This window comes from Phodopus roborovskii, unplaced genomic scaffold (genome assembly GCF_943737965.1).
Source record: "Phodopus roborovskii unplaced genomic scaffold, PHOROB, whole genome shotgun sequence".
Classification (NCBI taxonomy): Eukaryota; Metazoa; Chordata; class Mammalia; order Rodentia; family Cricetidae; genus Phodopus; species Phodopus roborovskii.
Window position 1 is genome coordinate 1,660,806 of NW_026126409.1, and position 12,989 is coordinate 1,673,794.

The window sequence follows — 12,989 nt, forward strand, 5'->3', positions numbered from 1 at the left end:
CCTCATTCAGGATGGTTTCTTCAAGATCCATCCATTTGCCTGCGAATTTCAAGATTCCATTGTTTTTTTTTTTTTTTCCCCACAGAGTAGTATTCTATTGTGTAAATGTGCCATAACTTCTTTATCCATTCTTCAGTTGAGGGGCATCTAGGTTGCTTCCAGGTTCTTGCTATTACAAATAATGCTGCTATGAACATAGTTGAGCAGATGTCTTTGTTGCATGGATGTGCATCATTTGGGTATATGCCTAAGAGGGGGATGGCCAAGTCCTGTGGTAGACTGATTCCCATTTTCCTGAGGAATCTCCATACTGATCTCCAAAATGGCTGTACAAGTTTGCACTCTCGCCAGCAGTGTAGGAGAGTTCCCCTTTCTCCACATTCTCTCCAGCGTAAGTTATCATTGGTGTTCCTAATTTTAGCCATTCTGGCAGGAGTAAGATGGTATCTCAGATATAATATTTTTAAACACCTTTTAAGTAAAATGGATGAATGTGTAACAAAAGAAAATCCATTGAGGTTCAGGATAACATGTTATCCAGGTCCTGATATATGAGCTTACCAGGCACACCTTGCTTCGTTGGATTGGAGATACAGGAGGGGTTGGAGTATTGGTGTTAGAACCACATAGCTGGTATCATCATAGGACAAAGAAATGGATAATATGAAGGAGCAGCTAAGAAACCCTTAGAAGGAAGGTCAAACAAGGTAACATGTATTTATATCTCTAGCTCTAAGATGGGAGAGGTAGGTAGATCCCTCAAGGTCACTGTCCAGACATGCTTAACAATCCCATAGCCCTGGCTTCACTGAGAGGCCTTATTACAAAAACTGAAGTAGAGAAGACAGTTATTATCAACTTGTTTACTTCCAAGCATGTGTGCATCTTGGCATATGTATACATGTTGAACATATACAGGGGAAGGAGGAATAAATTATGAGAGGGGAAAGAAGCCCTTAGAAGGGCTAGGGATGTAGTTCAGTGGCAGTGTGGGGCTTACTAGGCACCAAGTCTAAATATAAATCTCAGAATTGACAACCAGTAACAAAAGCAAAAAAATAGAAGAACAAAATGCTTAGGTCAAAGTGAGAAAACAAAATGCAGTGTTAGGTATTAGGTAGTGTATTAGCAATATTTTATCATTTCTTGACTATCCTTCATTGTAGCCAAATCTACCACTTTTACCAACAAAATAGGTAAGGGTCAGTTGGCTTTACTAAGAGAATTACTGAGTCTTCAAGGAGCACTTGAAGATGCCCTAGAAAGATGTAATGAGTAAATGAAAAAGCAAATATAGAGTTATGTCTGAATAATCACAGATGGCAAAAATAATGTCTGTTTCAGTAATATTCTAAACTAAACCAATGAATATTATTGTTTTATAGGTTGGAGGCAGATACCTGGAATTAGTCGTTGCAAGGCCCTCATATTTACAGGAAATAATTCAATTGAACTACTCTTGGGGGACTTGGAAGTATTAAAACTAAGAACTGCTATGTAAGCACGATCTTGGCATTAAATTGTATCTTTTTGTTGTTTTATAAAACACTCTCTTACCCTAGAGAGTAGAATGTTTATTCAAATATTTCTATATACCAACCTTCTGACTCCCTACTTTCACTCAAATGTTTAGGTTCCTATGGATTAGTCTTTTCCCATATCCATCCCATTGTATTATGTAACTGTAGCTGACAGTTTTCACCCAACTGTATGTATGCAATGGCCCTTGAACTTCAGTCAGTCTTCATGCATCCCACAGTTGTTGTTCTGAAGAGCAGTTCTCTTCATTTCTGGTGCCCAGCCCATTGCATTTGACAAGATGAGCCTTGCTACATGCAGTCTCAATAGCACATCTATGGGGACAGTAGAGGGTGGAAATGGGAGAGCTAATAGATGTCATTCTGTATATGTTTCTCATACTGGTTAATGAATAAAGCACTGTTGGCCAATAGGAAAGAAAGATAGGAGAGACGAGGAGAGAAGGAGGAAAGAGGAAGGAGGAAGGGTCAGGATGGGGAGATGGGAGAGAACAGAACCGCCGGCCCCCGCTCTCCAGTAAGATAAGGCCACGTGGAAATACATGGAAATGGATTAATAATTAAGACAGAGCTAGCCAATAAGAAACTAGTACCTGGCCAACAGTATTATATCAAATACAGAGTCTTAGTGTGTTAATTGTGGCTGGTGTGGCGGCAGTACAAGACCAGTGGCGGGCGGAAAAACCTACCCCTTACAGAGAGCCTCCCAGCCTGTTCCTGTGCACCGTGGTCTTCCTTTTTCCAATCCCCTTTACACCCACAGTCCCCTGAGTAAATGGAAGTGATAATAGTTCCTTACTCTTAGCATTGTGGTGAGAAGCTTTACTGCAAACTGGCTGTAGTCGCTGAACATTTGCTTGTTGGGAATGTTACAAATTGCTTTATTTAAATCTGAAACAACTTGACTAACATTGACAAGACTACATTAATTTTAACTATAAAAGACTAGAATTGTAACTGTAAAAGACCAAATTACATCTTATACTTCTACTAAAATGGGAAAGTAGCAAGTACAGTAAAGGTGATTGGCATTGGTCCTTAGGGGTCATGTTTAGGTTGATATTTCCCATGAGATGCTCTTCCCAATCTCTTTCTGATAGATACACCATGATAATGCTAAAGAACTTTACTTGGCTTTACAGATATATTTCCACTATATGGTAGAAAACTGATTTGTAGATCTTTGCACTGAAGTTATCTCAAGATCTCATACACTAATCTTACAGCCCTAGGGAAAGCTTTTCAACACTGTATAAACATCTCATAGGAAACAGGCTTTTTTGTTTCTGACCAGTGATTTGCTTATAAAAAGTTATGCAAATTGCCTACATATTTCAATGTATGGGCTAAAGTCCTTGGGGCATTGTGTGAATTTTCAGGGAGGGGTCAATTCTACACTGTTCATGTTACTTCTGAGTCCCATGGTCACTCCTATGCACATGTGTCTCCAGTGGGCAGGATCAGAATTTATCACCTGCTGAAGTGCCATGACTACCTCCTAAATTCACCTTCATGTTAGTCCACCTTTTTCTTTAACACAGGAAATTGTAATGTACATTTTTTGGTGGGGGGTTGTATATATTTTCAGCACATACTTTCAGACTTCACCTAGGAGAAACAGAAGGGATGGTATTTTCTATTTCCCCTAGAACCCTGCAGAGCGGATGTTTTGAGGTCTTTCTTGCCAGGTGGCTATCTCAGTGTGGTGCTGGCAGGGTCACTTGGACTTTGTAGGTGGATAGTTACCTAGATCCCAAGCCAGGAGTCCAGATAATTCAGCTGAGATTTGTATGTAAATATTTCCTAAATTAATCAGGTTCCCAAATTAAAGAAAGCCAAATGTATGCTAAAGGGATATGCGTAAATGTCCCTTCCCCTTTGTTTGAAGAAATCAACATTCAGGTTATAACATTTTGTAGTCACATAGTTCAATTTTATTAGAATAAGTAATAAACATTTGTCTGAACTGTGATTTTACTTGAGTGATTTGTTGAGTTCCTTAAGTGAATAGAGAGAAACGGTTTTATATTCTAGAAAAATAAAAGGAATATAAAGGCATGAATAAATTGATTTTAGGAATCTTTGAGATAGTGCCTAAATCTGCTTATACTACACAAAGATATATGAATTCTGAAGATTAAGAATGTCTGTTCTTAAGTCATTCTAAATCTAGGGAAAGAGACATTTAGGAGGAGGAAACAAATGACAATTGCTCTGTGGCAATATCAATCAGGTAGCATCAGATGTCTACACAGACTGCCATAGAACTGACCACAGAGCTATGCTTTTATTGAAGCATTGTTAGAGAAAGGCCAAGGGAGTAGTCTTTTCAGATCAAGCATTTGACACCTCCTCTTGAGTTTATTTTTGTTTTCCTAGGAGTTTTTTATTTTTATTTTTTTCTGTCTTTCTGGGAGTCATCTGTCCTAGAATGTAGAGCTACCAGGGTTCTGTTTCCAGCTTCTCTTGCTTGCAGTTGTATGACCATGAGCAAGATGTTTTCTGTGTTCACATTTATAAAGAGGAATGCCATAATGCCTACTCGGCAGGATTACTGTGAGGTTGAAATACAACAATACATGGAAAGTGTTTTAGAGCAAATAGCTTTAAAGAAATGATTAGTTCTCATTCTGATGATAGCTAACAAACCAAAATATTGAAAAAAAATGTTCAACTATTAAATTATTATTCCAAAATGCTGATTTTTGTCAACTAAATTTTACATTTCCCCTTCTTAGCTCCAAGAGGAAAGCGAGGATGGAAAACCTTCTATGCTGTCCTGAAGGGAACAGTTCTTTACTTACAAAAGGTAAAGTACAGTGAGTAAAACCAAAATTGACTGCTGTGAGGATACTGTGTTGGAAACATGGGTGCACATTCATGTCTTCCTGCAATAACAGTTCAGTGAAGTCTGTGAGTTGTATCAGTTACATTGTCTCAGCATATAACCTGACTTTACTTGATAAGGGCCCTTATCAGAGCAATCAGAGCCCTTTTTCTCCTAGTCTTAATTACAGCTAAACCCCAGATCACACGGTGACATGTAGAAATGGCTTTGAGAGAGTTAAGGAGACTACTGAAGCAAAGGTAGAGAACTGACACACACTGAGAGTCACAGGGTGCAGGCTCATGTAGAGAGGTATTATTGGCCCAGCACCTGCTAAAGTTGTTGGAGGTAGTTCAAATAAAAGCTTATTCAAGCACAGGCACAAGACCTTGCTGAGTTCAGTCCCTGAAACAGGAACTAGGAGCTTGTCACCTGTAGATCCTATAATGCAGGTACTGCATAATAAAGTAATTCTGTAGCTGATGGTGATAATGGACTTCCATCTGTCCTTGGTCTGGTGTATTTGACAGGTTCACAAGCCTAACTTCCTGATAGGATTTTGATATGCACGTGTTCCTGATATACTTCAGTAAATTAGTAGGTGGTAATTATTTTCTTTGCATGAGCAAGTCATTAGTCTGTGTCTTGTGGTTTATGCTGGGCATGTGGTGGGTTTTAATCACACCAACAAGGTATAGAGTCATTCTTCGTTAGCATTTTCATTCAAAATATAAGCGATAAACTCCTACTGTGTAATATGAAGTCACTTAGAGTAGGCTTAGCATGAAAGTTCCTGTTCCAAAGCTTAGAACAACTTAGAACAGGAGATAGCCTGATCATGCCCAACAGAGCTGAAAGAAATACTGATTAATATGTATCCTTTTTATGCTAAAGTATACAGAAAAGCCATAACAAACACCCAAAGAACTGTTAAATTGATGTTTAGAATCTGTGTGTGTGCACGTGCGTGCTTGTGCACATGCACGCGCGAAATATGTGCTTGTGTGTTGGTTAAAAAAACCAAGTTTTTGGATACATATGATCAGGGAAATGGATAGGAAATGGATAGCCTCTGTTCTAATTGTTCCATAGGCAGTATAATAAACTAAACCTTAGATAAAAGACCTGTGGCAAGGCCTAATTCCATAGATACTTATTATATAGATTGATTATCCCTGTAGTATATTATTTAACTTATTTTCAGTCACACCTGTACATACACATATGTTATTATGTCCTGAAATGTTTCCACTTGAGAGTTCAGATGTATTCCAAGTTTCTTGAGTACATTTTCTGTCAGATGTCTTTATTCCAGTTCTAGACCTACAGCTCTGTTTATGGTTCCTATCTTCATGAAGGGTAGCCTCCAGAGCTTCTAGTCCCTAATTGTGTGGATGGAGACGGGAAGATTAAACTATATGCTTAACTGGAAATTCTTCAGCACTTATCAAAGGCCAGCAGGGTTTTACTATAAAGAGGCAGGGATGAATGAGGCCTGAGAAGAATAAAGACATTAATACCAGTATTTGATGATTTTAGTGAGAGAAACATGAAAAAATGAATAATATGGTATATACCCTCTGAAATTTTAAAAACTATTTGTAAACATTTATATTTTAATTATATACACATACATACATACGTACGTGCTTGTATATGATTTGTGTGTAGTTGTCCATGGAGTCAAGAAGAGGGTGTCAAATGCACTGGAGCTAGAGTAATAGATAGTTGTGAGCCATCTGATCTAAGTGTTAGGAATTTCCATCTGACCTCTGGCAGAATAGTACAAGTTCTGACAACTTCTTAAATTTTAACACCCACAAGACATTACTGGCAACATGGCAAGTCCAAGGGTTTTAGGAAAGTATGCCAAGAAATGAATAGGAATATTTTATATGTACATATACATATATAATACATATCAGTGTATATGTAATATATATGTAGAATGTGTATGAATACATATATATATATACATGTACATATTCTTTATATTTATAAAACATTTATAATAGTGCTGTTGAGTACCTTTTAAATATCTATTGATCATTTATATAGCCTTAGAAAAATCCTATTCAAGAACTTTCTTTTTGTTTGTTTTGCAAGTGAGTCATAGACGTTGCTTTGTTATTTGGAGTATTAAGTACCCATTTTCTAAGGTGATGGTTATTCAATGTCTAGTTGTTTGGTAACGTAGTTACCAAATTCGATGTCTATCTGTTTGTACTTGTGGTGACCTATCCAAAATCATCACCATGATTTTCCTGTTTGTCTTTTTAGGTTTAGAAGTCTTAGATATTTAATATTTAATTGTCTAGTTAGTTTTTGTTAGCTCCAAGATGTGTATGGAGGGACAGATTTCCCAGTGCCATTCTGTTCTCCATGGTTTATCACTGTGAAGGATTTGGTCCTGTATTTATGGGACTTTCCTGGGCGTATTCTCCCACACTTTACTCTGCCTTCAGACCGCACTGTACTGGAGCTTTGGTACATCTTTTGAAGTCAATATTGTGATTCTTCTCACAGTCACTCCTCTTTCTCTAGAGTGTCTTGAACACTTGGGGTTCATTGTGAATATAAAATTTATTGTTAATTTATATAAAAATTGTCAATAAGATATTGATTCTATGGAATCTGTAAGTTGCTTTGAATAATATAAAAATTTTAACCACATTAAATATGCCCTGAGCATGACCTATCTACCCATTTTCTGTGTCATTTCATTCAGCAATGCTATACAGTTTCCAATATATGAATCTTCTGTTATGCTTGATTATCCCTAATGGTTTTATGTTTACTGACACTTTTGTAAATAGGATTATAAATTCCTCTTCAGGTTGTTTTCTCTTAGTGTATAGAAATGCAACTGCTTCTGTGTGTTAATTTATATTATGCAACATTGCTCATTTTATCATTTCTAATGGGTCTTGGGTAGGTTTTAGATTTTTTTTTACATGCATAAGCATATCAAGCTATCCATAGATTTTTAAATAACTTCATTATGATATTGATAAAGCATATTGAATTTTATTAAGTACATTTTAAGGATTTGTTAAGACATGTAAATATGAATGTAAACTCTGTGTGCTAAATTGTGCTTTGTCCTTACTGATAAATACTAATAGTTTGGGTCTTGATTATATTAATGTACCATTGAATTCAGCTTGCTATGTTTATGGATAGGATTTTGCATCTATGTTCATTCATCAGGAATATTGACTAGTAATTTTCTTTTCTCATACATGTGTGTGTATCTGTGTATCATGGTGGTGCTGGTCCTTAAGATGAGTTTGTATATGTTCCTTCTTCAGAGCTTTGGAAGTGTCTAAGGAGTATTGGCATTAATTATTCAACTCCTTGGTGGGATTAATTCACTGCTGGAGCCATCTTTACCAGGCTCTTATTTGTTACAAGATTTTGTGCATTTGTTTTTCCCATTATTGAGTTTATCTTCTTACTAGTTATAGATATGTTAAAATGTTCTATTTTCCATCATTAACCCAGGAAGATTCTAGTGATTTGTCCATTCCTTTTAGATAATCCAGTATGTTGCTACATAATTGATGATAATACTTTTTTAGAAGCTTCTTAGTTTCAATGTCATCAAGTGCAGTTACTTCACCCATGATTTTATTGTTTGGGTGCCTTCTTTATTATTTTAACTAAATATTGACCAATTTTGTTTGGGGAAAATGCTTCTTAGAGTCTACTATTTCTTTCCATTTATTTTCTATTCTTTCTCCCATTATCTTCTTGAATATTAAGATATGGAATGTCATCTGTCTTCCTCCTTTAATAGTCTGTTTAGGCATAAAATTAAGAAATTTAATGTTGCCTTCCTTTTCACTGTAGATGTTCAGTGCCACAAACTCTTACTGGAACTACTTTTGATGCATTCCCTAACTTTTGATTAAGCTGTATCTATTTTCATTTGTCTCAAGATAATTTCCTTTTTTTCCTCTTGATTTCTTCAACACATTGGTTCAAACAGTATGGAAGATTATGTCCAGTTTCTGCATATTTTCTTCTGCTATTTCTATAGCATTGCTGTTGTAAGATTCAAGTAAAATTATTTCACTTGTCTTAAGTCTGTGAGGACTGTAACATGTGCTCCATGGTGGAGAGAATGTTACATGTGCACATAAGAACGTTGTGTCTGATGTTCTGGACATGTCTAAATATTTCACCTATAGCATGCTTTTAGTCCTCCTTCTATTTCCTTCTCAGTTTTCTACCTGCATTTCTTCTCTCTGTTATTGAAGTAGAACGTGGAAATCTATTGTTTGCTATTTTTTTCTTCACTTCTGTCAATGTTTGATCCATCAGTTTGGGAGATCTACTGTTGGAAGGAGATGGAAAGGACAAGGAGAGATTTATTTATCATCCTAGTGAATTGACTTTATTATCATTATATTTTGGTTCCACATTTACTCCCTTAGCGATTTTTATTTGAAGTTATTTTGCTGGTATAAGTGGAGCCACTTCTTTTCTGACCACTACTTACATGGATTATCTTTTCCATGATTTGATTTCACTTTAAGGCCATCTGCTTCTAAATCTAAAGGAAGGTTCTTCCTGATACTGATAGCATTTGGTTAAATTTTGTTGTTGTTGTTAAGTCCGTTTAGCCATTTCCCCCCTTTTTTTTCTTTTCTTTCTTTCTTTCTTTTTTTTTTTTTTTTTTTTGATTGAGAAACATAATCTGTTGATTATTGCTGTAATAATACTATAGTACCACTGATGTTGTGAAAATACCCTTCAGTTTTTAAGGATGCTTTTGCCAAATACAATTCTTCTGTAGAGTTTTTTGGGGGTTTTTGCTTGTTTATTTTTTTATGGTCTCAGTATATAAAATCTCACTGCCTCTCTGAATTATTTCTGCTACGAAGTCTCTGATAGTCTTATGGGCATTCTGAGGTATATGACAAGTCATTTTTCTCTACTGTTATTTTCTTTGACTTTTCATAACATTGTGAGTCTTGCTGTGATTTCTTTGCATCCATCATGCCGAGCCATATCTGTCTATTTCCGTCCCTGTATTTGAAAAGTTTTTGTCATTATTTCTTTTAAAATATCTGCCTGCTTCCTTTTTATTTATTTTTTCTTTCTTTCTTATACTTCCATAATGCATATATTGGTGTCCCAATAGCCACTAAAGCTTTCCTAATGATTTTCATTGTTCTTCTCTTCTTAATCCCGAGTGGAACAATTCCAACAACTTTTTCTTCCTGAGCATGGTTATTGTTGAACCCCTCAGCTAAATATTTCATTTTAAGAATTGGTTAGAGATTCTCTTTAAGAAGGTGTCATTGCTTTGTGCCTGTGTGTGCAATTTCTCAAGTATAGAGGATTGCTAGTGTCCCTTACAGACACCTCTTGTCTTGCCCTTCCACCCTCTTGTACCTGTTTTCATAACTCCAAGTTAACTGGCTCTACAGATGCAAGCCACCCAGCTTTTCCTTATTCTGAACAACTACTGCACATTCAATTTATTCCAATTCACCAGTAGATACTATTTTCTCTGACAGTCCTAAGGATAGCCAGAACACTTGAATGCATATTCTTTTCCTCCACATCTCTCCCAAGAGAGAAATCTTGAGCTATACAGTTCTCCCTGCACAGATATGTTCTATGCAACAAGCTCTTGCCTCTCTTCTTTGTTCTCTGCAGCCCCCAAGCTATCAATTCTACCAATGCTGTGAGTGAGCCAAGGCAAAGGGTGAGTCCCCCAGATCATCCTTGGAAATCTAGAATTCTGGCCCATGCTCTCCTCCCCTTTTCCCTCCCTGGAGAGAAACTTTAAGGTTGTGTGTTTTTCTTCTGATTGTATCAAGCTGTGCTGGCTCTAGCAAGCCACCCACTACTTTCTTTTGTTCTAAGCAGTCCCCAGGCATCCACAGCATGTCAATTCCATCCTGTTAGTAGGGAGCCAAAAGAAATTCATTACTTGATTAGTCTTCTGAAAAGCTAGAACACTGAATGCTTGCTTTACACTTTGATTTCTCCAGAGTTGGGGGAGAGAGAGGGAGAAGGAAAAACAGAGCAAGAGGGGAATCTCCCAGCCAAAGTATTCCCTTCTGCAGCAGCTTGAGGAAGGGGCTGGTGTGGGTAAAGTGAAATCATCCTTCTTAACCTGTCACAGTGTGGATTTCTCAGTTCTGTGCTCTCCTGATGGTACTGCATGCTTATAGCTGAATTCCAGTATTCTGTTAATAGATACTTGGTTCTACATGTGTGCTAGCTAGTTTTATGTCAACTTGGCACAAGCTAGAGTCATTAGAGAGGAGGGAACCTCAACTGAGAAAATGTCTCCATAGAATGGGGCTATAGGCTAGCCTGTATGGCATTTTCTTAATTCATAATCTGTGGGGGGAGGGCCCAGCCAATAGGTGGTGCCATCTCCCAGCTGGTGGTCCTATGGTCTATAAGAAAGCAGGTTGAGCAAGCCAGTGAACAGGATCCCCTACCATGGCTTCTGCATCAACTGCCTTCAGGTTCCTACCCTTACATCCTTTAATGATGTGGGAGCATAAGATGAATAGACTCAAGTTGCTTTGATGCTGTCTCATTGCAGCAATAGAAGCCCTAACTAAGACAATAGGCCACTGTGAAAAAAAAAATTAGTGTTTGTATACAAGCATAAGCTGGGACTCCCTGTTCTGCTGTTTTGATGACATTGTTCTCAGCGACAGTTTTTTAGAATCCATTTGGAGTCATAACATACTTTTGGCATCTTGACCTTTTTACTCTACATGTTCTCATACACACTTCCTCATTAAATTCTATCAGAAATAGATTAAAAAAAAAAAAATCTAGTGACTGCCATAGAATGCCATTACATCTCCTTCCCCATTTAGGGTTTATTAAAGAATTTGTTTTAATATTTTCAGTTAAACAATGTTCTATAATATAACCTTTTTCAGTTTTTCAGACATATCCTTTTTACTTTTTAATAATTAAAAATAATGGTACTGTCTTGGTTAGGGTTTCTATTGCTGTGATGAAACACCATTACCAAAAGCAACTTGGAGACGAAAGGGTTTATAAATAAACCTGGTAATAGTCAATCACATGGGAAAGTTAAGGCAGGAAGTCAAGAAGGGCTGGAGCTGAGTCAGATGCCACAGTGGAGTGCTGTTTACTGGCTTTCTCTCCAAGGCTTGCTTAGTCTGTTATAGCAATCTGAGCACAAACCAGCCCAGGAGTGACACCACCCACAATGAGCTGGCTCCTCCTACCTCAATCACTAATATGAAAATGTGCTACAAGAAGAGAGCCCACAGAATCAACTAAATAGAGCTAATAGGGTCACAGAGACTGATCAGGTCAGAGCTGGGTCTTCTGCTTATATGTTATGGTTGTTGATTTGGTACCCTTATGGAACTCCTAACAGTGAGAGTGGGGGTGTCTCTGACTCTTTTTCCTGCTCTTGGGATTCTTTAACCCCTACTTGGTAGCCTTGTCCAGTGTTGTTTAACTTGCTATGCTTTGTTTGGTTTGATAACCCTGAGAAGCCTCTTCTTTTCTGAGGAGGAATGTTCTGGGGGACAGGAGAAGTATCTGGGGGCAGGTAGTGAGGGGAGGGGAAACTGTAGTCAGGCTGTAATATTTGAGAAACTAATAAAGAAAAGAAAGGAAATGTGCTAAAGACGTGCCTACAACCTGATCTCAATTTTCTCAATTGAGATTCCCTCCTCTCAGATGGCATAAAACTGGCCAACACATGTATATGTATTATTTCCTTAAAAACTGGATTCCTGGGACTGCCATGAATCACAGAGTAGAAACATTTTTAAATTATACATGTGAAGGTTATACCAGTTTTTACTGTCTACAACAGTTTTGTAACAGTATCTGTCTCACAGCAGCCTTTTCTCAGCCCGTTATTAGGGTCTATGCTTATTCTGAGAAAGGGGCCTTGTTCATTTTTCATGTACAAATTTCCACAATTTACACACGAGTTTCTCTGGGAAATGGCCTTCCCTTTGATTGATCATCTGCAGGACTGAGTCAGATCTGTGTGATGGCATATGCACTCAGTACCTAGAGATGATGAGCTCTTCAGAAGGGAGATAGAAATATTTAATTCATTGGTATGTTAAACATTTTAAATGTTATAGTACTATATCTATAAGATTAAAATAATTATTCTTCTATGAATCTAGCCTTCCTTTGTAACCCAGATACATGAAGATAGTTGATGATATTCAGATTATCCATGTCTTACTTGGCCAATTGTCTTAAATTGTTCTTTATTTCCCTGTAGAGTTGTTAAAGCCTCTAATTTATGCCCTCTTTTGTGGCCTTACTAAATTAGCATATGTGCATGCTGAGCCCATACTGGTCCTTTCAGATGGTTTTGTCTCTATAGGGAGCAAAGCTTTGAAATTAAATCCCGCATATCACAGCTGTTTCTACTGCATAAAGCCATCTCCTGGTTCACTTTTTTGTTTCCTCTAACATCTCTGTCTTTGACTAAGTTCCTCTCCTTTGAATACCTAACCACAGGATTCCCACCCCCTCCATCTCCTGGTAAGCCTAGGCAGGGGAAATACTCTTGCACTCAGCATTTTATGGAGTAATGTAAAAAAAAAAAAAAGAAAGAAGAAAGAAAGAGAAAAAGA

General features: G+C 37.2%; 1 protein-coding gene across 2 annotated transcripts in view; it reads left to right on the top strand.

The window, feature by feature from the left end:
* Psd3 (pleckstrin and Sec7 domain containing 3) overlaps positions 1-12,989 on the top strand; it is a 358,240-nt gene that overhangs the window by 296,860 nt on the left and 48,391 nt on the right. For both annotated transcript variants that reach the window (XM_051181930.1, XM_051181929.1), the window contains one exon: positions 4,277-4,347. In XM_051181930.1, coding sequence (XP_051037887.1) covers positions 4,277-4,347 — 71 coding nt within the window. The remainder of the gene's footprint in view (positions 1-4,276; positions 4,348-12,989) is intronic.